The sequence below is a fragment of the Sander vitreus genome, chromosome 21 (assembly GCF_031162955.1).
Source record: "Sander vitreus isolate 19-12246 chromosome 21, sanVit1, whole genome shotgun sequence".
In the NCBI taxonomy this organism is placed as follows: domain Eukaryota; kingdom Metazoa; phylum Chordata; class Actinopteri; order Perciformes; family Percidae; genus Sander; species Sander vitreus.
This window is the reverse complement of record NC_135875.1, coordinates 13,786,300-13,813,504: the sequence shown is the minus strand read 5'-3', so window position 1 is coordinate 13,813,504 and position 27,205 is coordinate 13,786,300. Positions and strand designations below refer to the sequence as shown.

At 39.9% G+C, this 27,205-nt stretch overlaps 1 protein-coding gene across 2 annotated transcripts; it reads left to right on the top strand.

The window, feature by feature from the left end:
- Positions 1–26,021, top strand: erbb2 (erb-b2 receptor tyrosine kinase 2). 2 transcript variants are annotated; one of them, XM_078278482.1, is made up of 27 exons: positions 1–271; positions 9,368–9,519; positions 9,732–9,912; positions 10,147–10,287; positions 10,489–10,554; positions 10,662–10,777; positions 10,894–11,035; positions 11,444–11,572; positions 13,000–13,141; positions 13,482–13,555; positions 13,798–13,888; positions 16,094–16,296; positions 16,479–16,608; positions 17,702–17,792; positions 18,408–18,562; positions 18,653–18,700; positions 18,803–18,941; positions 19,194–19,316; positions 19,409–19,507; positions 19,593–19,778; positions 20,031–20,186; positions 20,275–20,350; positions 20,582–20,728; positions 20,841–20,938; positions 21,219–21,395; positions 21,501–21,885; positions 21,981–26,021. In XM_078278482.1, the coding sequence occupies exons 1-27, from the start codon at positions 199–201 to the stop codon at positions 22,346–22,348; spliced, it is 3,888 nt and encodes a 1,295-aa protein (XP_078134608.1). In that variant the 5' UTR covers positions 1–198; the 3' UTR covers positions 22,349–26,021. The 2 variants fall into 2 exon arrangements, with proteins under 2 accessions (XP_078134608.1, XP_078134607.1); XM_078278481.1 differs by having other exon boundaries at positions 21,498–21,885.
- Positions 26,022–27,205: the final 1,184 nt, after the last annotated feature.

Sequence of the window (27,205 nt, the reverse complement as noted above, 5' to 3'; positions counted from 1 at the left end):
GCGCGCTGTCACGCTTTACTACCAACAGGCACGGAATTCCAGGGAGGAAGTCACTGAGATTGGGAAACGAACAACAACTCCAAAGGTGCCAGAAAAAAAACTGGAGACGAGAAGAAGTAAGATTACGGCAATTCATCATTGGGAACAGTAGAAACATCTAATTTTGGAATATGGACTAGAGGCGCCGGGTCGCAGCAGATGGAGGCGGCGAGAAGTTTGGTGTTTGTGGGGGCCGTGCTGCTCGCAGTGACGGTCACGTTGGGCAGAGAAGGTGGGTAACTTCCAGAGCTTTTTCTTGCTTTGAATGGCTACGCTGTTATCAAAATAGACACACTTTCTAAATGGAATATAAAAGTAGAGTATGTGGGTTGTATTTGGGTATATGTGCGAGGTTCAACTCGTCCCAAAGAGGATACGTTTTCTAGCTAGGACCACATTCCTCCGCGAGCCCTCGTCCTCTCTCAGTCACTGCTGAGGCTCGTGGGACTTATGTAGACGTATGTAAAAATCACACCTGTCACATATAGCCTTAAACCAGATTTACTGTTTGGACTAAAACTCGCATGTAGCAACTTTTGTTGCACAAATAAACACTGCTAGAACATAATAGTAGTTGTAGCAGTGAAACAGGTGAGAAATATGAGAACCTGCTTTGCAGCTTGGACACAGAGAGCGACTCTGACTGACTGGTGCGTGCAGGCGGACGTTAGGCTGGTTTGCTCTACGCGTAAACAAAAACAAACCAACAATAACAAACGGGGCTTTGTATGGCTAGGATCATGACGATGTCAATTATTCACTTCTGGCTCTAAAGAGGACATTGTCTGATAGAGGGCCACTTGTCACACTTGGAGCTTGAGTGCATGCCAGTAAAACGAGCTAACTGAAAGTGCAAACAAGTGCATATTTGGAAGATAGTGCTACATTGTCTCCGTTTTCTTTTACATATAGGCTATATCAATATGATAATTAAGGCTGGGACGATATGGTCTTGTCCCGATTCTATTCTTTCAGAATACATGGGTGCAGATTTGATTTGTATTGCAATTTTCATCTATTGCGATTCTAGAAGTATTGTTATTCTAAAGTATTGAGTATTGCGATTTTCTTTTTCTTCTTTAACAAAAACAAAAGTTGGAATAATACACTTCTAGAGACAATATGTCATGAGACATTCCTAAGAACTAATTGTTTTTAAGAAGAATGCACATCACATGTCAGTCAGTCAGTCTGACATTTGTTTCATTTGTAAAGAAGTAGGCTACATAACATGTATTTTCTGTATTTTCTGCTTTCAGTCTGTAGCAAGGAAGCAGATTTGATGTAGTGGTACCGTATAAAGAAAATATTTAGGTAAATTATTGGTAAAAAAAATAAATAAAAAATATAGATTTTAGGGAAAAGAATCGATTTCGAAAATCATTGCCAAAAAAATCATGAAACATACGATTTGCAATTATTTTTCCCACCCCTAATGATAGTGCTTAGCAAAAGAACATCAACAATGTATTTGCATGTAGGATCTCATCTCATTTAGAAAAATGTTGCATTTTCAACTTTATTTTTATTTTCAGTTAAGTCAAAATAAAATCATTGAAAGTCATTTTCAAGCAAAAATGTCAAACATTTGAGGATTCCAGCATATCAAATGTTGTGAATTGCTTTTCATTCTCTTGCATTGCAGTAAACTGAATATTGTTTTAGGTTTGGACTGTAAGACTAAATAAAAACTCAGGACTCAAAAGAGAAAAAAACAATTTGAAGAAGTTAATTTGGACTCTAGGAAATATTTTTCTGTTTTCTGACGTTTTATAGGCCAAACAGTTAATCTGTTAATCAGTTAATCTCAACCCTGAATATATGGTTATTTGCAGTTTTAGTTTGTAGTCGTGGTTGCATAGGCCTCTATATTGATAGAGATTTATTTTAAGTGGAGTCAGACATCAATAAGCCAGGTCAGATGATTTTAAAAGCATTTAATATATCACAAGCTAATGGCAAACATTGACATCAATAATTCTGAGAATTCCTTCCAATGCGGTCTTTATTGACACGTACATGACAGCTTTTATCGACATGCCCTTGTGTGGAAATAGGCCAGTGCGTGATACCTTAAAATATCACCACGTTTTAATGTTGGATGAAGTCATCTTTACTTCTAAAATTACTAATATGAGTACAAAATATGGCAGTGAAGCTTCTTTGTCTTTTATTAGCTGATATCCCCACCACCACTACTCACAAACAAAGCCAATATTCACAGATGAAGTGATTTCCAAATACAACTGCATTGTTGGTGGGAACAGGTTGGTGCACTTTACTCCACAGTGTTGATCTCTAAAGCATCAGTTAAACGTGAGCGCTGTGATTGGTCCAAAAGGGCTGAGTTTAGCAACACATCATTCTTACTTTCAGTTATCAAGTATTGTTTTGTCCACACACTCACGCAGGCACGCACGCACACACACACACACACACACACACACACACACACACACACACACACACACACACACACACGGCCAACAAGTGTATGATTCCAAAGGTCAGCAGTTGTGTTCTGTGATTTTCTTTCAGTGGTCCAAATTAATTATTTCAACAACCTGCTCCTGTGTGAGAACATATTGTGTTTGTTTGTGTGTTCGGTGGCCTCAGTATCCACAGAGTTCATGTTCTTGTCACACTCCAGTGCACCCATTGAGCGAAACTCACTGTATGAAGTGATTAAGTCCTACTGAATTGCCCTCAGTGGCAGGTTAGCTCATCCGGCTGTGACTCACTAGGCTAGGCTACGTGTTAGTGATCTAACTCACTCTGAGTCTGAGCTGAGGAATTAGCCGTCAGTGGGCCTCGAGTCGTGAGCCCTCAGAGGAAACTTTCTTGTGTGCTTTTCTAGGGTTTGAGTTACAGGGAAATCTGTACAAAGAAATCACAGTTTTAAAATAAATCACAGCAGCCTTGATAGGAGTAAACTATTTCTCTATACAAAATAGTCTTGATCATGTTAATTTTCATCTGCTGCGACCAAGTTTCTACTCAGGTTCTGTGTTATGGAGGAAAATATTGTTGGTTGTGTTTACATCCTCATCATTGACAATTTCTGGTAGTTAGAATTGGGCAATATTTTATAAATAGAAAAGTCCTGGTGGTTTAAGCGGTTTAATGCTGGCCATGTAATTGCAATGTAACTGATATGAATCCAGCTGGGGGTCAGTTAGTTGCAATGATCATTTCAGTTCAGTAGTCATCGATCCTTTCAGTAGAAATACATCTTGATTAAAATAATAATACAGAGCTATTGTGGTACTTTAGTCAGTTGGCACCACTTTTTAATAAGGCATCCTTTATTTACTGTTATTAGTTGTAACTAAGAGCTTTATTCATGATTATTAAATAATTTAGTAATGTGTTATAGATCACTTACAAGCCATTAATAACATTTGGGTTTCCGCCAGGTTGTGAACTCATCCTTTAGGAATCATAAAGGGTCATGAGTTTCTCACCATTAATAACAATTAATAATCTTTTTATTCCCTTTGAAATAAAGTGTATTTAAACGCAGCTGCAGATGCTTTCACACTAGTAAATAGGGGTGTACGATTCAGAAAATGTCACGATTCGATTCAATATTGATTTTTAGGCTCAAGGTTCGATTCAAAAACGATTCTCGATTAAAAAAACGATTCACATTATGTAAATGTAGTTACTTTTCCCATGTGATTGCAGTAGACATACAATAAAAATAAAAATAATTCTATGAATCGATTTTGAATCGGTAGAGCGTGAATCGCGATTCTAATATGAATCGATTTTTTTAGCACACCCCTACTAGTAAATGTGTAAAAAAAGTGCAGTACGGATCCTGTTCTGCTTGTCTGTTGAGCAATACCTGTTTTTTCTTCCTCAGCAGTAGAGTGAAGTGGAAGAAAGAATGTGTTCAGGGAGGTTGGGAGAAATGTGAAGTTTATGCAAGACACGCTAGGATTAGCATTGTCTTAGAATCAGGACTGACACGTTAAATCTGAGGGATAATAGGCCAACAAAGAAAGTCCTGTTGGATCAGCTTGTTCTGTCCGTGTTGAGCTTTAGAGGAGAGTTGAGGCCAGAGGATTCTGTTGACTTTTCTGTTGTGTCACACTGCAGGCTTTTCCACCATGGTTCAGTCGAACTCCTGCAGTCACTTAACTGTACACACAGTGGTAAACACATACATACTCCCTGTGCTAACTGGCACGTTGCCACCTACAGGTGTGGCTTCAAGCTGGCTTTCAGCTTGTAGACAGTCCCAAGCAGCACACTGGTACAAGACGGTCAGTTTAAAGTCACGCCATCCTCTCTTGTAGGAAGCCAGATTAAGGTGAAAGCACAGATCAAGTCACTATTAATTCTGTCGTGACAAAAATAGTACTGTCTGCAACAACATTAAAAACACTGGGAAAAAACCTCGAAACAGTAAAGCTCATGTTGCAGTCCGTATGCACCAAAAGTGACAGAAATAGTTAAATAGTATAAATCACAAAAAAGAGAGTTAGAGAGAGAAATTCAAACCTAGCTTACTTTCTCACCCCCACACAGATGGCCAATTACTGCGCACACTTCAGAAAGTTACGTTAAATGCATCAATAGGATCAAACCAAAGTGCTTGTCGAAAGCACCATCTCCCCCCACACTTTTCAGACATCAGGATTGTGGGAGCTGCGTCTGACAATTTGTGCAACTTTCCAAAACTGTCAGTGTGACAATCACACCTACTTCATGCCATGATTAGTCAGCTGTGCGAAGGTGAGAAAGTAAGAAAGGTTTGAACTTCTTTTTGAAGTTTTCAGTCTGTGCACAACTACCTCTGTCACTTTTTTGTGTGTCTTCCAGGAGAGACTGTCGGAAACTGTGCACTGTTAGCAACATATTTAAACATTTACAGCTCTCTCCTCTCTCTATGATAGCAAGCTTTTCACCCAGCCTATGTGTCATTGTATGGAACAACTTTAAACACATTTGCTTTCCGACGAGGCCGGACAACATGTTGTACAAGCCACTTTGTTTGTTTCATGTTCCTGTGACGCTTTAAAACCTGCCTCTGCATTTACGCCAGAACACTGAATAAGATCACAATGAATGCTGGGTTCTAAGTGCAAAGAAATGGGCACTGATTTTAGAAATTAACAGAGCTGTTAAAAGCTTGCATGTCAGAAGCCCAACTGAACACAGAAGGACTCGACTGCAATCAAGTAAATGATCAAAATGCGGACAAAAAGCAGGAAAGTAGACATTTTCTCTCATTCTTTTTCTTGTTAACCACAGACACACCTGACCAGTGGAAGTTTCCAGAGCCAAGTTGCTACAATACACTGTGCAGAAGCCAGTGCTAACATATTTAAGTGTGTGTGTGTGTGTGTGTGTGTGTGTGTGTGTGTGTGTGTATGTGTGTGTGTGTGTGTGTGTGTGTGTGTGTGTGTGTGTGTGTGTGTGTGTTAGTGTCGGTGGTCATTAGTTGTGTGTGTTGTGACCTTTTGGTCACAGAGATCTTCTTGTGACCTGGGGAGTTACAGGTTGTTGACGTGTCTTTGAACAAGACATTGAACTACAACCTGGTTTCTCTTGATCCCCCATCACGGGTGAAATACATACATGTATGTCATCTTTTAGAAATGCAAGACACACATTCCTGCGAAATTACACTTTCCAGAGTCCAGAGAGTTTGGCAACAACCAGGAATAAATGAATGGAGGCTCTCAAAGCAGATTATAAAAATATGTAGTGATTGATTTTAAAAAGAGGAAGGCAGGGATAGTAATATGACAGTGGGCAGATAGAGCAAAGCAAGTGATAAAAGAGGGAGTATTTTAGGCCACAGGGATGGGGGGGTGGGCAGCTCCTCACAAGGCCACGCATGCACACACAGCCGTTGCTGAGAGACTTTTGGAGAGCAAACAATGAGGGAATAAAAGTAGAGGAAGCTGAGAACTGGCTTTACACACACGTTTTAGAAATGGAAAATCTGCTCTTTTGTGCTTTCTGTTACGGCACATTTACCTAATCCCTAGAGCTGGAGCTGTTTGTGTGGTAGTTTGTGCAAATCACAGAGTTTCAGGGAGTCTGATTTTGTTTCTGTTTATATAGTCTGTCTTATTTAAAATTATTTAAATGTTGCAGGATAAAAGCATGACTCCCCTCTTGGCCTGACATGTCAAACTATTTTCCATGATGACATCACTTAAGGAGGCAGTGATTAGTCATTTGATTTGATATTTGACACAAGCTGCAACGACTGGGTGTGTATTTTTGGCTGCCGCTCTATCAATCATAGACCCATTTGCTGCAGTAGCTGTTAGATTATAATGTGGACATTATTGACACTTTATGACTCAATACTTCTTAGCTGAGATGCAGGAGCTGTAATATAGGGCTGTCCCAAACAATTATTTTTTAAACAATTGATCTAGCGATTATTTTTTTCGATTAGTCGACTAACGATTAATTTTTCAATAAGCGATTATTTTTCCATTGCTCAATTATTAACAACTTACACAAAACAAATTTCAATAAGGTTCAAGTCTCTATTTATTAAAACTGTTTAACACTGCACTGTCAATAAAATGAATTTGTAGTCCAACCTGAAGCCAGATGTAGGCTATCAATTCAACGACAAAATAAAGTCACTTTGAGGAGGAATACAAAAATAAAAACTTAAAGTAAACAGAGCAAGTGCAAAAGAGTAGCCTGTGTTTGCTTTTTTTAACAGTAGTAGGTAAAATAATGAATACACTCTTGTTTAACATCCAAGCTCTTCTCCCTTTTAATCTTACAGTAAAAAAAGTGCAATTTTAGCAACATATGAAATCAGATGTATCAAATAAATCCAACATAAGGCAAGTTGTAGAGTGTCTAATATAACAGTCTGTAATCGATTGGGTCACTCATGATGATGGTAAACCAAAAAAATAACACTGCCGACTGACAGCGTTTGATGATGCTTGATGTTAAGTCATTAAAACAAATCAACGGACTAACGTACCGTTGGGCTACTACTGGCACCACATTCCGTGTCACTATGTTGATAATCTACAGTGCATGTTGTGTCCGAGCCCGGCCCGGCCCGACACATTAACTGGAACTATGAGCCCGAGCCCGTTTTAACCCGACAATTTTTTAATACGTGGGCCGTTATAACTGACATCATAAAGGACTCGTGAGATATTTGAAACAATCTGGCCTGGTTGCGCAATTATGGAAGACAATGCTACAGATGGGGGAGACATGATTTTAGCACAGTTTACCTCACACTCAAGTCAGTGCAGGACATATACCCAGAACTACAGGAGAAGCTGGAGAGACATAGCTTTCTCCCCACCCAAGTAGGCTAATAAAGTAATGATTAAAAAAAAAAATACTTGATGAAGGGCCCGGCCCGAGGATAGTGGCGGGAAATATGGGCCCGACCCGGCCCATGGGTCAAGTTCGGGCTCGGGCAGAGAATCCAAACTCTACTTGGGAGGGAAATGGACAAAAGGGTGAGCAGAACTTACGGTGTTTTGCTGCTGTTATCCTGACTCAGGGATGCATTTTACAAGGTCTACAGACTGCCACGTTGTTGCTGGCATTAAGAGTAAAATACTCCTAAACTTTAGAAGACCATGTGCGAGCCTTTTTCTCAACGTGTTGTTGAACTTGCGAAGAATCCATACTTGCGCTGTTGCTGGAGGCAGCCGGTTATTTATAGATTTCTACGCGTGACTATGTCGACGAATCACCCCAGCCCTAAATATAACTTTACGCACATACATGATAAGAGCATGCCTTGAACACATATGTCCTGAACTTTGTTGGACCCCAGTGTATCATGAAAATCACCCTTCTCCTGCCTGCCAGTACTTCCTGTTCCTCCGATGATGTATATGAGTCCACCCAGCCGTCTTTTCCAAAAAGAGGGACAGAGATAGCACAGGGGGGCTTCAATGACGAAAAGTGGGTTGACTATTGAAGGGCAGTTGGAGGGGAGCCAGAGGAAGTCATTTATAACCTCAGCAGTGGAGGGACTGTCCACTGTGTGACTGCCTACTAAAGCATGGGAGCTATGTGTGTGTTAGAGCCCTCATGAATTGTAGCGCTGTATGACCCTGAATGTATGCTGTGTGTGACCCACTGTGGGGAATCTGTGCTGCCAGTGGAAACTATATCCTATAGAGACAAGACAGAGGCAGTGCATATGGTTTGAATTTCAGAGTACCCATTCAAGGCCACTGTTACAGTACACAGTCAAAATATGTGGAGTCCAAGTCCTTACAGTGATCATTATTTGGAGTTTCCACATATAACACTTGTAACTACCTGTAACCTGTAACTATGAATGTGCATTTAAAAGTCTGTCTAGAAATTGCTATCTTTCAGAGGTTACACTTACAGTATATAATCAACAGGGCCTGTTCTGTGTATATCACTTATTTATCACAGAAAAGTGAGTGCTGCAAAAATCTATTTTAGGGATCCAAATAATGATTATTTTCATTCTCATTTAATTATTGAAATTACTGAACTGATTGTTTAGTCTATGAAATGTTAGGGGAAAAAGGAAGAAGGTCCCTTTCCTCAGATTTCTCCAAGGTGACATCTTTAAATTATTTGTTTATTAATTGTTTATTCATATAATTCGCCAATGCACTGAACAGAGTAAACAACATGAGGTGTTCAGTATTCAGCACTTTAACAGGAATGTGAGTTTATAGTTAAAATGACACACTCTGTTTTTAAGTGGCCTCTGTGTTGTGAATTTAAATGTATTTGAAAGACATCAAATCAATATTTTATATAAACGTATTTCATTATTATGCATTCAATTAGTATCATACATTTGTACTGTTTTCATTGGAGTTCATGGAAGGTTAATTTAATGCACATTATGCTGCTAAACTATTCGGATTACTTCAATCTAGGCAGGGTGCTGAGCCCCTGATGTAGTTCAATGATGAGAGTGAGAAATACTGTAGCTTTTTCTTCATTGGATATTTGAATTTCATCGTTCAGACGTTGAACTTTGACCACCTTTTGTTGTACTACTCCTTAAAGCAGTATTTTGAGGTCTTAAAGGTGGGTTTTTTTTTTTATTTCAAAAGTTTTATTTTATTTTGATATTTTTTGTTGTCAAAAATAGTTCTGGCAATTACATTTTAGGCAACATTCACAGTATTATTGGGGTAGACCTTTGTGTCCTTTTGTGTATTTTAATTTATTTATTATTTTTAATATAATGTTTGCTTTCCAAATGATTTTGAATGACAATAAAACAGCATTAATGTTGAGCAGTGAAAAAGGTTGTAATAGTATTTTACATGCAGGATGAAGTTGGGGTCACATGTTATCTGTGTTGCAGTGTGCCTGGGTACAGACATGAAGCTGGAACTGCCCTCCAGCCTGGAAAATCACTACGAGACCCTCAGGCTGCTCTACACTGGCTGCCAGGTTGTCCACGGCAACCTGGAGATCACACATCTTCATGAAGACCCTGACCTCTCCTTCCTTCAGGTATGCACAGTGTGTTTTTTTCTGTAATAACCGCTGTATAAAATGACACAAACGAAGCATATTTGTTAGTTACAAAACAAATAAGATGGATAAATAAAGAAAAAAGAAGTATGCAGATGCTTAGCTGAGTTAGCTCCAATCTTTTTAGTCAGTCCACCTGTTTTTGTTTCCACAAAATACCTTTTGTTTTCTCTTCACCTCTTCTTCTTTAGGGGATCGTGGAGGTACAGGGCTATGTACTTGTAGCTCATGTGTCAGTGAGTCTGTTGCCGTTGGACAACCTTCGAATCATAAGAGGCAGCCAGCTGTACAACTCCAGCTACGCCCTGGCTGTGCTGGATAACACTCTGGGCGGACAGGGGCTCAGGACACTCCGGCTGCGTAGCCTCACAGGTCAGATAATAGTATAGTAGAGCTCATAGTTGATACCCAAACCCAGTATGACCTGACTGGACTGGGGCTGGGACTTTATGTTTGAGTTGTTTTGACTCATTCATTTTATCAATATCTTCAACTTTTAAACTGTTAAGGGAAATCAAACATGTTCAAATATATTAGGCTTTACCCTCTGTTATCTACTATAACAGTACGTTTATGAGCTCCTCTAACGTATCATCTCCCCTGCAGAGATCCTGTTGGGTGGGGTGTATATTTGGGGGAACCCCCAGCTGTGCTTCCCAGACCCCCAGAACATCATTTGGAGGGACACTTTGGACGAGCAGAACATCCACGCCCGGCTGCACAAACTGCAGCTTCGGGCTCCTAAATGTGAGCAACTAATTGAAATATTGAACATCCCATAGGATAGTACAGGAAGAGAAATGTCACTTGTTTAATAGAACTATCAGTTCTGATGAAGTATGATGATGTACAGTCCCACAGAGCCACTAGTTTAGCATTAGACTCTTGTTAAATTGTGGGATATGTTCTTACCTCTCCCCATGTGTTGTTGTGTTTTGTCTGGCACAGGTCCAAGTTGTTCCTCTGTATGTGGGAAAAGCTGCTGGGGAGAAACTGCACAGGACTGCCAGACCTGTGAGTTAACATCTTGTGCAAAGTATGACTGTTTGGTTCTTACTGGATAAAGTCTAGAGCAGGTGAAGTACAGCTAAAAATTGTCACTTTTTTATCTTTGTCCAAAGTGACCCGTATTCAGTGTGCGTCTGGCTGTCAGCGGTGTAAAGGTCCCCTTCCCAATGACTGCTGTCACCTGCAGTGCGCTGCTGGATGCACAGGACCCAAAGACTCAGACTGTCTGGTAAAAAACACGCATGCACATAACAGATATTTTTTGTGTTTACTGTAATATCATCTCATCTCACAGTCTTATGTCATTTCTGGAGTAACATGTTTTCTCATTCCTCTTCTCTCCAGGCGTGCCGCCACTTCAACGACAGCGGTGTGTGTAAGGAGAACTGTCCTCCACCGACTATCTACGATCCCTCCACCTATCAGACCAAACCCAACCCAAACAAGAAGTTCAACTTTGGAGCCACCTGCGTCAAGACGTGTCCTTGTGAGAACTTATTTTAAGCAGACCTTTTTTATCCATAAAAGCTACAAAAAAGTGCTCAGCTAGTGGTCACTGTGCAGCTCCACTGGTGCACCTGATGATTAAGTGTCTCACTGTAGGGCGCCTTGATGTGATAGTAGATGCTGAGGGGGGAAGGAGGAGAAAATATTATTCATTCGGTTTCCTTGCCAAGATTAAAACCCACACACACACACACATACACATACACATACACATACACACACACACACACACACACACACACACACACACACACACACACACAGATCCATTGTTACGATCACATTCCTGTACTCTAACGCTTTAGGCTACCAGCTTTCCATTTCATCATACCTAATTCACTTTTTGCTGCAAAGACGCCCTTTGAACACTTTGTCTCCCTGTCTGTAGATAACTATCTGGCTATGGAAGTGGCTTGTACTTTGGTTTGTCCCAGAGCCAACCAGGAAGTTATCGTTGCCCACCCTGACGGAAACGAAATGCAAAAATGTGAAAAGTGTGAAGGAGACTGTCCCAAAGGTGAGAATCATTGTGTCCTTGTGAGAACATTTGCATTTAACCACAATACATTGTTTACATTTACAGTACTTACTGGCCACTTTATTAGGTTGAACTGAACACCTACTTCTAGCAGGATAGCGCGCATGTCACAAAGAACTCTTATCAAACTGGTTCCACAAATACGACAATAAGTTCAGGGTAGTCCAGTGGCCTCCACAGTCACTAGATCTCAGTCCCATAGAGCACCTTTTGGATGTGGTGGAAATGGGAGAGTCACATTATAGATGCGCAGCCGACAAACTTGCAGCAACTGTGTGATGCTATCAGACCAGGATCTAGAATGTTTTCAGCACCTTGTAGAATCCATGCCATGAACAATGCAGACCATTCTGGGGGCAAAGGGGGGTCGTACCCAGTATTGAAAAAGGTGTAACTAATATAAGTGACTGAGTGTAAACAGTAGCTATCCAAAAGTTCAACAGGGGAAAAACTGTTTCACACTACGTGGCTCAAATGTTGCATAACTAATTCATTTAATTTATGCATTCTCCATGTGCATGACATGGTGCTTCAGTACAGGGGATTATGATTTGTGCTGCACGCACTGATTGATTGATGCATCACATGCTGACTATGGTGCAAAGTAAACCAACCTGTTTCTGCAGTACCTTGTTGTTTGTCTTATATATCAGGACATTTATATAACTTAGATAATGTATCATTTATTTTTACTTCAGTTCAGGATTTTGCTCAGTGGAGTTAACTGGATAACTCAGTACAATATACTGATACTATACTATATACAATATAACTCCATCTATCGCATGATCTCAATTTATGTTGCATGAATTAAATTCAACTTTTGGGCTGTTGGGACCTCTAATTCTAGTTTTAGTTTCTACATTATAAATAGCAATTTTTAAAGTGCATTCAAACACTAATAAAGCGCTTTTTTTTCTATTAATAAAAAGATAAATATATACAGCGCACTGAAGGATTTTCTCCATGGAAAAATGTTTTCGATCTTCTCCCCACTGGCTACGGCAAGAGATTGATAGACAGGTGGTTCATCCAATCACCCGCCAAGTATTTTTTTCAGAGTGCCTGCCCTTTTCCAAACAGTTTCCAATGATGGCTTTTCAGATGGTTCTGTGTAACAAACAATCTGCTGCATTAGGTGAAGGCACACACCAGGAAGGACTGCCCTGTCTCCCCATTTCTTTTTGCTATCGAACCACTAGCTCAAACAATATGTCACTCACCTTATACCCTTGTTGTTTACTGTGATACACCACACTATATTTCATTCTACACTGATGATATCCTGGCCTTTATGGAGTGTTGTTGATCATTGCTTTCCTGCTATATTCGATATATTAAGTAAGTAATTTATTAGGGATTTAAGATAAATTGGTTAAAATCCATTGTCATGGTTTGTATTGCAGTGTGTTATGGTCTGGGTATGGACAACCTTGGCGTCATGGACAACCATGGCATCATCATGGTAACATCTACTAATGTGGAGCAGTTCAACAAGTGTAAGAAGATTTTTGGTAGTCTGGCCTTCCTCCCTCAGAGCTTTGCAAGGTAAGACACACAGGCCAAATATAGAACATGCATACAGTTTTAGCTCACAACGGTACTTTAGAAATGACAAAATAAAGTAATTAACTGTATACAATGTATATCAAACTAGTCAGCTGCCTCACCAGTCACTCTGTGGACGTCAAATAAAAGATTCGTAGCTCGGCCTATGTGACACCAACAGAAGCTGAGATGCCAAATACCTGATAAATTATCTTGCATAGGCCAACTGTTGAAAAGTGTGAAATGTAAACACAAACCTGAGATAACCTGCACCACTGGATATTTTATCTCCAGTAAGATTTTTTATCAATTTTTATTTAAATATGCTGTCATTGTCCAGCGACCCTGTGAGCAACACATCAGGTCTGACCCTCAAGCAGCTGAGTGCCTTCAAAAGACTGGAGGAGATCACAGGTACTGAACACTAAGGAGAACCCTGAGGATGTGTTTGTTGAATCCTTTTTTTCAAGATTTTACCAAGAAAGGAAAATCTGGCTATTCATTTTTTTTTAAACTGTATATATTCAATGCAAATGTGATTTCCCAAGTTCAATCAGATTTTCCATATAAAACCACAAAGAAGTCTGATACACAGAGCATACCATGTCTCCTCTATTAGAATGTTTTAAGCAAATTTGATTTGATTTGTTTTGCAGGTTATTTGTACATTGATGCCTGGCCAGAAGAGTGGACTAACCTGAGTGTGTTTGAGAACCTGAAGGTGATCAGAGGCAGGATGCTCTACAAGTAAGACTTTTAAATTGCTGTCTGTCTGACATGGTCTTTCTTTTCTCTGCATGTCTCTATATTATAATAAAAAAAATAATAATACATTTTATTTATAGGCGCCTTTCGCGACACTCAAAGACACCTTACATGTACAAATAATAAAAGATAAAACAGATGCACAACAATAAAACAGACCAAGCATAAATACAAAGCAATAAACAACAACAGACTAATACAAGAACAATAAAATCTGGGGTTTGTTCATGTTGAGATTTGTATGTGGTTAGAAAACTAAAAATTGTAACTCACAAAAAAAAAGAATGGCGGTGGAGTTAGGTGTGAGAGACGGACAAAGACGGTTGATGTTGCGTAAGTGGAAATATGCAGAGTGACTAATATTATTGATGTGAGATTTGTATGATAGAATGCTGTCAAGGATGATACCCAGACTCTTAACATGGGGGGGTGGGAGTTATCATCTGTAAGTGAGAAGTTGTTGCATTTAGCTAGAGTGGACTTGGTGCCAATGAGGAGAAATTCAGTTTTTTTGCAGTTAAGTTTAAGGAAATTTTGAGTGAACCAGGATTTGATTTCTAGGAGGCAGTCAGAGAGGGAAGATCAAAATATTAACCATATTGTCCTAAAATCAACACTTCTTCACTTTATTGTAGATGTTTTCACCATTGTGATTTGGGTTGCCTGCAAGTATGATATGAAATGCATTTTGTTTTTCATAACAATTTTTTTATTTATTGTTATCAACAAACTGGAAACAAACATTATAAGGGAGCACTATGAATGTACATGTAGAAAAAATAATATTGTATTACTCAGTTTCTCTGACATTAAGTGACAAACTCAAAATAAAACAAAACAAATCATAAAAAAGGATCATCAGCAAACACATAGGCCTTTACCTTAAATGGTCAGACACATCTAGTATTGTCAAGTATCCATTTCTCTGTGTGGTGCGTCACCACATGCCACTGTCTTGATGTCCATCCACCCACATTGTGTCTTTGTTTGTGCTTAGGCCTGTCACAATATGCAATAAATCAATTAATTGCATGATAAATAAAAATGAGCTTGATTATTTTTAAGTGGCAGCTGGAAAAATTTCCATTTTATTTATTGTTTTTGATTGTGTTTGGTTTTTATTCAAGTGCATTTTTTGTTAACAGAGACTGAGAGTCCATTTTATTGTTTTTGGTTGTTTTGTTCATTTATTGTAGATATTTAAAATGTCTTCCAGTTCCAGTGTTAAATATTCTTTAGAAATAAGTTTGTTGATCTTTGAAAAGGTGTACTTGCATTATTATGCCATTATCATTATATTAGATGAAAATAGTCTCTGAACGACAATATTATCGTTTTATCGCAATAATTTCTATGACAATGTATCGTCCAGCTAAATTTGTAATCGTGACAGGCCTATTTGTGCTCTGTTTTTTCGACTATGTGCCTCTGGTATAGTTGAGGCAGATTGTTTCAGGGTTACAGAAGGGTAAATTATTAGCCAGCACAGCTGCTTTAACTTGCAGCACATGCCAACCAGGATAACAGTAAAAGTCTATGGGACGCTATTTGCTATCTAGTGTAGCATGTTTAAACTAGGTCATAGTGACAAATGTGCTCTTCTGTCACTGTTTTTACAACACTGTTTTGACATTATTGGCTGCTGTTGGGTAATTGGAACAGTCTTGTTGTTTCTTTGTTGTAATTAAAGTGTCTACCTTGCTGTCTTTCTGTCAGGTTTCCTTAACTGAAACACATGAATATCTAATTTACACATTAACACTTGGTCATAAATACAGTTTGTCAAAATGTGTTGTGGAGAGAATCTCAGGTTACAGTTTGGTCACTATTTGTTGTAACCTTACAAACAACCTTACCTTAGTGTTAAAAGGTGTTAAACCTGACCATAATGAATAGTAGGATCTTGTAGTGTACATGCATGTTTTTAAATTCACCCACAATTTTGACCAAATTTGAAAGCAAAAGAGAATCCGTGTTAGATCTGTCGAGGCTGGGGTTTAGTCATGTTTGGTTTGATCTCTTCACAATGTCAAGATGTATGAAATAATATTGTGATAAAGCATTCTGAGTGAGTTGTTTTGATTGAATTTTTTAAAACTGAAAGAAAATTCATTATAAATAGACAGACTATATAAAATCACAGTAGATTTCTGGTCACTTACAACTTCTCTATCTCTATCTGTTCAGAGGGGTTTTTTCTCTGGCCATCCAGAATCTACACATCCGGTCACTTGGGTTGCGTTCACTACGCAGCGTCAGTGGAGGTTTGGTCCTGTTGCACAACAATTCCCAGCTGTGCTACACCAGTTCACTCCCCTGGGATAGTCTCCTCCATCCCACCCAGGGACCCCACCGCATCGTCAGCAAGAACCAGGATGCCCAACTCTGTGGTGGGTGAACACACTATACAATGCCAAGGTCCATTCAAGTTTCTATGGGTTGCACTTTGATCAGGCACTTGTCACTTCATCCAAGTTAATTATCTCGGCCAGATACAAGATTCAATTCCATTTATTGTTCCAACAGATATCCAGTGTGCTTCATGTTCTGTTTACTCTGCATGTGTTTTCAGAGGAAGAGGGCCGTGTTTGTCATCCCCTGTGCGAGGGGGGCTGCTGGGGACCGGGGCCCAGCCAGTGTGCATCCTGCAAGGCTTTCCAACGCGGTACTGAGTGCGTGGAGCAGTGTGACATCTATCAGGGGTAAGAATGTTTGTGTAGGTGTAGCTGCACTAAATCAATAAAAAGCCAAGTGATAATGTTCCAAATAACACAGTATCCAGGTATAAATGGTACAGGTTGACTGGATTGTCAGCCAGTGCCAAATGCCAAAGTAGTCGCAATAAATCCATTGGAAAGCTTTTATCTTAAATTGTGCCCTTAAGCAACTGTACATCAATGACAAATGAAATACATGTGACTCAACACCCAATTTCTTTGAACAGTAACTGAACAGATTGTTTGTGTGATGCACATGTATGTAAGTGAAATGTTTACAAGATAACACAAGTAAAAGAAATCCGTAGAGATCCATTTTGAAGTTGTTAGTATCAATTTCCCTGGTTTTAAGGTAACGTATGCACACTTCACACAGTCCAAAATACATATCCCACAGATGTTACATAAAAAAACATGACTTTACATTTCATGTGTTTAAACCCTACCTAAATTATGTTTGAATAATTGTACTTGTACGATGAAACAAGAGTCCCGTTTTCTCTCAATCTGAAAATATGTTTGTTGCCCATGTCATTTGGCTCTCAGGGCTGAGTGATATGGTTAAAGTCAAAATCACCATATTAATATTTGTCATGATATGGCAAATGTTGAAATACTGATATGTGTTTATTTGTTGTCTTGCTAAGAGTTAGATGAAAATATAATCACATGATGTGATTACACACATAATCACTCATGCATGCATGCTAAATATGAAGCTACAGCCAGCAGCTGGTTAGCTTAGCTTAGCATAAAGAGAAGAAAGCAAATAAACTTTTTTTTCCAAAGTATCAAACCATTTCTTTAACAGAAGAATATCATGATATGGTCCCGATAAGATTACATGTAAAGTAATTCAAAAATGACTGTATATACATTGTTGTCCAGTCTTTTGTGGTTCAGAGAACAAGTTGTCATCTGGTGAGGCTAACATTGGCAGTTATTTGCAGCTGGAGCCCCCCTTTCTAAAAATGTATGTCCTTATGACATCGTCAGGTGCTTTAGATAAAAGCATCCAACAAATGCCAGACTGTGTTATGGGACGTTGGGTTAAATCCCAGCTGTGCTTGTGTTGCAGGTCTATCCGTGAATACACAGATGGATCTTTGTGTGTTGCCTGTCACTCAGAATGTCGATCTCTCAATGGCTCTGCCTCCTGTCATGGCCCGGTAAGATTTTTGCGTTGCTTACAGTCTTTGCATACCAAAAAAAAAATCTTAAAAAATGCCTCATCTACTCAACCATAATGATTTTTGACATTAAAGTAAGACCTCCACACAAATGTGCAGTTGCACTTTAAATCTTATCCAGATTGTGTTCAATCATTGCCATAACATATTGTCAGTGACAGTATTCCTTTATTATTATTTACAAATTGACCGCAACTGTTCATTCATGCGATCCTGCAGAGGAAAAGGCAATTGGAGATGTTTCTTTACCATGGTTGTCCATTGCAGAACAGAGTAGCTGTTTAATAAGTTGATCTTCAATGGAATATAATACTTAAATACTATGAAAATAAAATAAATTGTGATGAAATGACTGGATAATTTGTCTGTATTTTATATATTGTAAAATGTTTTTATTTTAAATTTATTTTTACAGTTTGTTGATTAAACAATGACATGCCATCCCCTTGCTCTTTCACCACATGTCCAGCTGGTTTCTGGACCAAATAAACTAAACAAATGGCCAAAAGATTCTAAATACATTCACCCCATTATACCTGTGTATGTGTGCAAAATGTTTTAAGTATTCACTGTTTTGTCTCTATGTGTCTTCAGGGTGCAGAGCATTGTTCAGAGTGTCGACACTTCCAGGACGGTGAGTTTTGTGTGGATCATTGTCCCAGCGGTGTGAAGGAGGATCAGCAAACTGTGTGGAAGTACAGCAACGCTACAGGACACTGTCTGCCCTGCAACACCAACTGCACGCTGTCGTGAGTGGACACACATCACAAACACACACACACACACACACACACACACACAATTAGAATGATTTCACACCCAGTGCTAATGTGTTTCAGCTGCACTGTGATGGATGAGAGAGGCTGCCCTATTGACACCAGGACAGGGTGAGCTGCTTCATCTTTTCAGATACTTAAATGATGTGGTGGATTCTCTCAGTCCTTGGTTTGCGGAACCGGAGCTGTGTTGAACTGTTTTTCTCTGTTTAGACCGGGTACAACCATCGCAGCTGCAGTGGGTGGGGTGGTGCTCTTCTTCATCCTGCTCGCTCTGCTGGTCTTCTACCTGAGGAGACAGAAGAAGCTCAGGAGGAAGGAGACAATGAGGAGGATACTACAAGAACATGAGGTGGGCACGGAACCCGATCACGGGTTACAAAGGCCGACGTTTTATCATTTAAGTTGTTTTATAGACAGAGGTGTTACAGCTTCGGTTGTGTAATGTTGAAACAGGTGGGAGTTTATTTGCTGGAAGTAAAATGCTGAACATAAATGAGACTTAATTGTTTTTAATTCAAAATCAGGGCAAGATCTTAGGTTTTCCTTGGGTGTTGTAGTGTGTAATGAAGGAATCTGCTATCTGCCTACTTCATGTGTACAGCTCGTGGAGCCTTTGACACCCAGTGGCGCGTCACCCAATCAGGCTCAGATGCGTATCCTGAAGGAGACTGAGTTGAAAAAACTCAGGGTGCTGGGTGCAGGGGCCTTTGGCACTGTTTACAAGGTATGTATGTGAGCTAGATCTTTAACAGTACGTTTATATTTAGCTTTAAGTCTTTGGTTAGTTTTTGAATGGCGGTGATTATTGTGTTTCAGGGCGTGTGGGCTCCTGATGGGGAAAATGTGAAAATACCAGTGGCCATCAAGGTGTTAAGAGAGAACACCTCGCCAAAGGCCAATAAAGAGATCCTTGATGTGAGTAAAAGCCAGATACATACATAAACATTTATAGTTCACATAAATACTTAACCTCTCAACATCGTTCCTCGGTCTTTCTTAGGAGGCCTATGTGATGGCAGGAGTGGCCAGCCCTTACGTTTGCCGGCTGCTGGGGATTTGTCTGACCTCCACGGTGCAGCTGGTCACTCAGCTGATGCCGTACGGCTGCCTCCTCGACTACGTCAGGGAGAACAAGGACCGCATTGGCTCCCAGTTCCTCCTCAACTGGTGTGTCCAGATCGCCAAGGTATGCAACGTAGAAACATGGTATCAACTTTACATTTAGGTGCACTTACTTGTACTGCTGCTTGTAGTAGTAGAAGTAAATATGTATAAATGTCATAGTCAAACAGCAGTGGCTGAATGTTGTTGTTGATCTCTTTATTGCCTTATTTTTCCTTTCAATTTTGATGTGTTATCAACATTTGTGAACACATGGATTTGTGGGTGATGGATCTGTGGTGTGTGTGTGTGTGTGTGTGTGTGTGTGTGTGTGTAGGGGATGAGTTATCTAGAGGAAGTCCGGCTGGTCCACAGAGATTTGGCCGCCCGCAATGTTCTGGTCAAGAACCCGAACCATGTGAAGATCACTGACTTTGGTCTGGCCCGTCTGCTCGATATAGATGAGACTGAATATCACGCTGATGGAGGGAAGGTAGGACGGGGCTGTAGAAGCATCTGCACTGGGGACATTTACAATTATTTATTTATTCAAAACTGGCGTTCTATATCTTTGTTTCTAGGTGCCGATTAAATGGATGGCATTAGAGTCTATTCTGCACAGGAAGTTCACTCATCAGAGTGATGTCTGGAGCTACGGTCAGTATCACTCCGTGCTGGAATTGACATTGAAGACATAATGGTAAAACAAACGCTAAACCTGTGTTGCTGTTTGATCGGGCCTCAAAGTGAATTTCTCAGTTTTTCTGATGTAGCATCTTTCCACGAGTCATTAGTAAACGACAGATTTTTCAATTGTTGTCATTTTGCTAGACATTTTCTTTATAAGAGTAAAAGTTGTGCTGTTGTAATCGTACATTTCCTTCTCAGGTGTGACGGTCTGGGAGCTAATGACGTTTGGTGCTAAACCCTATGACATGATCCCAGCGAGAGAAATCCCAGATGTTTTAGAGGGAGGAGAACGGCTTCCCCAGCCCCTCATCTGCACCATCGACGTCTACATGATCATGGTCAAATGTCAGTAGTAAATATTTATCATTATTAATTACTGCCCCTAACAGAGTTACATAGTGGTAGTTAGTTTCGAAGATGATTAATTGGCATCTCGATTTTTATGTTTGGATGGCAGGTTGGATGATTGACCCAGAAAGCAGACCGAGGTTCAAAGATCTGGTGAATGATTTTAGCGCCATGGCCAGGGATCCACCTCGCTATGTAGTCATTCAGGTATGTGAACATGTGTTTCATGTCCCAAATGTTTTACTTTTTGTGACTGTTCTTGAAGTACGTTATCATATAATGCTCATGTCATGTACATTGTAGCATGTTATTTTTCTCAAGTGTTCATGTTTGCGACAGTGTAGCTTTTTTTTGGACAGTTTTTTCCTTGAAAAGAGATATATTATGTCTATATTTGTAATCCATATTATGGATGACAAAAATGACATACTGTACTTATACGTTCTCACTCTGTTTTCCATCGTGTTCTTCTTCCTCTGTCTTGCAGAACGACGAGCAGATGAGCATGTCCAGCCCAGTGGACAGCCAGTTTTTCCGAATGCTTCTGGAGGAGGAAGGGAACAACATGAGGGAACTGCTGGATGCTGAGGAGTATCTGGTACCTCAGCCAAACCACTTCCCCAGGACTCAGGGAGACGGGGCATCCAGACACCAGTCATACAGGGTAATTTCTTCTTAATTCACACAGCCATAAAGACCTGCAAACCTTTGACTGGCTGAATTCACCTTCTTGTCTGTATTTCATTCATCTCTCCTCTCTGTCTAGCAGAGCAGAGATCAGGGCTTAGATGTTGAGCCCTCTGTCGCCGGCGGCCCTCAGAGCATGTACTCCTCCCTGAGCACTCTTGGCCGCAGCCAGTACCCTACCTTACCTTTAGGGGCCAGCACCTCCAACGGCGTATGGGTCCCTCAGTACCCAACTCTGGCTCGCAGCCCCTCGGCCGGGGGCCAATCTGACTCAGTCTTCCTGGACGGGCCTCCAGATGAGCTGCCCCCAGCCAGCCCCGGACGCTACTGCAGAGACCCCACCTACTCCAACGGAAGCCAGGGCGACCTGGAGACAGACGGGCCAAACGGCTTTCATCCTTCTCATCACCTTAATCACTCACTGCCCAGACGGAATCATGGGTATATTCATAATCATGTCTTGCCAGGTGAGCGAAAAAAAATAAAAAAAATAACATAAAAGGAAGTGTTGAATGTGTCGCATGTTTTGTTCTGACTTTTCTTTCTTCCTCTATCTGTTTAGAGTACGTCAACCAGGAGATTCAGGATCTCAGGCCAGGGATCCCCGATCGGCCCAGCACGCTGCCTCGTAAAGGCTCCAGAGTAGACCGACGCCTCCCTAACGGCCTGAGCTCCGGTCATAGCGTAGAAAACCCGGGATACTTGGTCCCCGTAATTGTCGGGGCTGCCACCTCTCCAGCCTTTGACAACCCATATTACCTGGACCTTGTGGCCAAAGCCAACGCTGTAGCCAGGGCTGCAGCCTTGGACGGCCCTGAGACACTGGAGAGAGACGGAGGAGTGCCCAGGCACGTGAACGGGTTTCTGACCTCCACGGCAGAGAATCCAGAGTATCTGGGACTAGCGGACACCTGGAGTGGATATACTTGAGGAGAGGGAATGGGAGTAATGTGATGAACTCAAGAGGAGTCACAGCTTGTGTTCTACTGAGGGAAACAAGAAATGAGAGAACGGGAAGGTTAATATGTGTGAGACAGAAACAAGCTGGGTGTGTGATTTGATAGTGGGTATATTGCGTTCATGTGGAACTGAATCAAGCACCCGAAGCCAAACCGGTGGAGGTTGTCCAGTGAAAGTCACCAAATCACCGAGCTGTGACACACCGTGACTCAACACAGTGTAGCATTATTCTGGTGTCTGTGGCATCATTTGTATTTCTGTCTTCCCTGTCAGCAATCTGTGCTCTCTGTGTGATTGTTAAGTGCCAAAAAAAGAAGTTCACTCAGCCTCTGTATATAACTCCGGTACTTGATAAGCAAAGGAGTTCACATTGTCAAAAACCCAACATGGTACGAGAAGGGTCTAATTATCACAAAATTCAACATTCAATTGGATAAATGAATGCATATTATTTTTAAACGTTCATTTACCTCGTTTTAATGTCTGTGGTTGTTTTTACTACACGTGAAGCATTTTTTCGTATTGTGCTATGTTATTCCATATAGTTAGAGAAAAAAAACATAAAGAATACTTTGACATAGTGAGCCGGGATATGCATTGAAGGTGATGTTTAGTATTCTGGTCACTTTGTTTCTGACCTGATGAGGGGGGGGGGTCTTCAACACACTAAAAGCCATTTTGTTTAGGCCAGAGAAAGCCCAGCAGCCCATCTGGCCAGTAAACATGCTCCCTGAAAGAAAGGCTTCCTGTATGGAGAAGACGAGAGGCATTGTGCCACACTGATGTATGTGGCTGTTAGTGTCTTGGCTGCAGCCACTTTGTGGTACGAGATACGAGGTGCTAGCAGACTTTTTACGCTGCAAATACCTCCAAATTATGTTTTTGTTTTCAAAACAAAGTGTACTTTTCACTAAGCTAGAGCCAACTTTTCAGGGATTTATGATTTTGCAAACAATTAGGGAAGATTGTGTGAATTTTGAATTATGCACAATGTACTACATGGTATGATACTGCATACAGTATGCCCCCCAGGCTTGTGTTATCACAATGAGTCTTTTGGTTTTGGTGGCCTTTCACTGTGCAAGAAAGCAGTACAAGTTATTGGTGTGTATATTCCACAAGAAGAGAAGAAACTGCATGTATATATACAAGTGTTGGCTGCCCTTTATGGAACAAAAAGCAGTTCAGCGGTTTTGTGCTTTTGTGTAAAAGTGAGCACTAGACACTGGAGCTGAATGTGAATCTGGGGAGGCAAAAACATCGCTCTGCTTGGTTTGGATAATCAATGCATGGCTCAACTTGCACTCAGAGAGAACACACTGGCGTCCCAGTTAATAATCAACAGTATTTTTTTTTAAGAGTGCTTTTTCATGCTAACTGGTGTTGGGGCTGGGGGAGGTCAAAACTGAGTCAATAGAGCCATTGTCTGACCCTATCCATGTTTGAAAGTCCGCGCTTGCCCAACTCGCACGTCCCAACGACTGATGTTGTTGTCACAGCTTTGAAAAGAGAGAAAAAGGGTTTCCTTCCGCAGAGGTTTGGAGCTCGGCCGCAGAATGTTTGGGACTCAAAACCCTGAAACCAATCTTGAAACAATTGACTGGGTTGTTGAGATGTGTACAACCGTCCACACCCCTCCTTTAACACATCACTTTCACTCTGAAAGTCTTTTTGAGGTTCTCATACGGGTTTTGAAGAGTTTTGTTCCAGAAAAAGGATCTCTAAAAATGAAACCTGATTTTATATAACAATCTCTTACATAAAAATGACATGTTTTTATAAAAACATCAGATTTTATTTTATTACCCTCAGCTATCATATACTAACACTAAACTAATCATTGTTGATTCACAGAACCCAATATTACCCTATAGCACTATTTAATTCCTAAAACTTTCAAAGTTACATTTTAAAACATCAACTCAAATCTGTGAATTTGGGCATTCTAAAAAAAGAAATCGAAACATCACCTCTGCTGGAGATACAAGGTTTTCACAGGATCATAACAATGTTAAAGTGCCCATATTATGCTCATTTTCAGGTTCATAATTATATTTAGAGGTTGTACCAGAATAGGTTTACATGGTTTAATTAAAAAAAAAAAACATATTTTTGTTGTACTGCACATTGCTGCAGCTCATCTTTTCACCCTCTGTCTGGAGCTCTCTGTTTTAGCTACAGAGTGAGGCATCACACTTCTATCCCATCTTTGTTGGGAGTCGCACATACGCAGTATCTAGGTAAGGACTACTAGCTAGACGCTAGCGCTAAGCGCTGCTAGCGGTTAGCCACCTCGTTCTCAATGGCAAAACACTGCTACAACACACACGAGTTCACCCTAATCTACAAAATAAATTGTATAGAACTACTTACATGTCCCTCGTCTGCAGGTATTCCACACAAAGCTGGAAATGCGCCCTCGTTTAGAAGAAGTCTCCTGGCTAATCCTGCCTTGTACTGACCGAAGTTGGAGAAACAGCTAGCTGATGTGGTATTAGCTAAAGTGGTTAGCACACACCAAATGTTTCGGACGATTTTGACCAGCTCACCCAGAGACTGAAGGCAGGATACATTCAGAAACCCGTATCTCACTCAAAATAGCATGGATGTTTTTTTTTCCAAGTTTGTTTGCGTGTGGAAGCACCAGAGACACACATTTTTTTCATAATATGGACACTTTAAAGCACAGCTCCCAGATGGTCCCGCTTCCTTTAAGAATGTGATCATTTTTCTAGATATTATGAGACCTTCTATACAATCACAGTTGATGTATTGGTGTTCATACTGTAGTGTCTTCTTGTAAAAAAAATGTCATTAGATGTCTTATGTGGCTTACACATGACCCAGGACTCTCACAGATGATCTACATGCTGTCCTCCTAAAACCATATGTGTCCTTTCTCTAGTTTATTTTGAAATAAAACCGTTCCGTTGTACTAAAAGCAGTACAGAGCCTGAGGACTGGCACTGGTCATGGTCTGGTGGCTTGTTGCTTTATGGTAAAACGTTAAATCTTCCTGCCATTCTCCCCGTTGAAGTGTTGTTGGGCAAAATGCTAAATCATGATCAGCAAAAAGTAAATGGTTGTTTGTCCCTTTTTTAAATTGTGAGATTGAGCAGAAGCCTTAACTGAATGAAAAGGAGGCCTGTACATGTTTATATAAGTCTGTTAAACATCTACTAAAGTGGGATAAAAAGTCTCAAATGTTTTCACTCATCCACGAGTAAGCCCAAGAGGAAGGAACAGTTAACTAATGGGAGTGTGCTGACAGTTTTATAAAATTAAATATCTGTAATTTACATTTTGAAGAAAATGTATCTTTTGTACTTTTCATGTGAATATTTTTTTTTTTTTACCTTTCACAGTTTACTGTTTACTGTGATAATAATAACCACTTTATTGGGAGTTTTTTTTTAATACATCCTTTCATATTTGGTCAGTAAGTCCCATAATGTAAATGTATATAGTATATAAAAAACTATCACTTTGGTACCTAATTTGATTGAATGCATTGTGACCAGTTGCTCTACTATGGAGGAAGGTGCGAGTAAATATACATAAGAAAATATTTTATGAAGAATTGGTCATTTTATATGGAATTGTTTTCATACATTATGTGTGTCATTAAAAGCATATAAAACACTCCAATGACTTCTTAACCTTTACAGAGAGGGACAAAATAGATTTTTCTGTATTTAGTTCTCATTCCTCTCATTTTCTATCACTTTGAACTCTTTTATGTATACTGGATTACATCTTTAACTCTGCACTGATGGGAACTAGGCCCATTATATAGTGATGATTTCTTTGTCATCCTATCAGATTTTATTTTCTTTAAACCGTTATGATTGAAAAGTGATCATAAACTAATCCTGTCTTTACCTAGACACACAAATACTGATTTAATGCTTTAAATTGATCTGTCTAAAATGCTAATTGGTGTTAACGCACATAATGACTGTGAAAACTCATACATCATTTAACATGGGATTACTTTCCATAATGTATTGCCCGTTACTACACAACAAGCTGTTCCTGCCACCCAGTGATGGTAACTGGAACTACAACAATGTGTTTATCTAAACAACAAAGAGGATAAGAGAGCCTTTTACTTGTTTGAATACTATATAATTAGATTTTTGTTCTTTTTCCCTATATAAGTAGTTCTGGTCTTGTGCTATTTCCACTGACAACAGCATATTTAACCACCTCTTCCTCTTGCTTTCTACTGATTCAAAATAAACTGTGAATGGGTACTTGTGCTGTGCTTCAGTAGAATATGTAATATTCAAAAACAGAGTGAGCCCACTTGGCTACTAGTGACATGCAAGTTTGATTTGATGACAACATCCAGTTCTCCCCCTTTATTCCTCCTTTAAGTAGCTTTAAAGTTGGATAAATCATCTTATTCCACACTGATATTCTGTATCATCTTGTTCAAGCTCTTTATTGAAACTATGATGTTTACCCTGTGAAATATTCAAACCTAAGACTTTTCTATGGCAGCACCATTTAATCAGATATTATTGATGTCTTTTTTTATATTAATCATGTTGAACATTTCTTTATGTCCTTATTAGATAGCAATAACAGAGATACGCCAGGAAACAAGCACAAATGTTTAACAGGTTCAATTGTTTGGCACAGATTGTAAGAGGAATGAAAACACCCCAAACTTGGTATTTTATATACATTTGAACTTCTCCACCCTCCTTTGAATGTAGAGTAGAATGATTTGAGGTCAAAGTGTTGAATAACAGCAGCGTTGTCCTGGCGGTTAAAGAGACTTTTCTTCAACTGGTCTGGTAAATACCAGACCTTTAAACT

Coding starts and splice junctions, on each gene's coding strand:
- erbb2 (XM_078278481.1), top strand. CDS start 199: ATGGAGGCGGCGAGAAGTTTGGTGTTTGTGGGGGCCGTGCTGCTCGCA. Junction 11,573..12,999: donor TGAAGGAGACTGTCCCAAAG/GTGAGAATCATT, acceptor TTTGTATTGCAG/TGTGTTATGGTCTGGGTATG. Junction 13,889..16,093: donor AGAGGCAGGATGCTCTACAA/GTAAGACTTTTA, acceptor CTATCTGTTCAG/AGGGGTTTTTTCTCTGGCCA.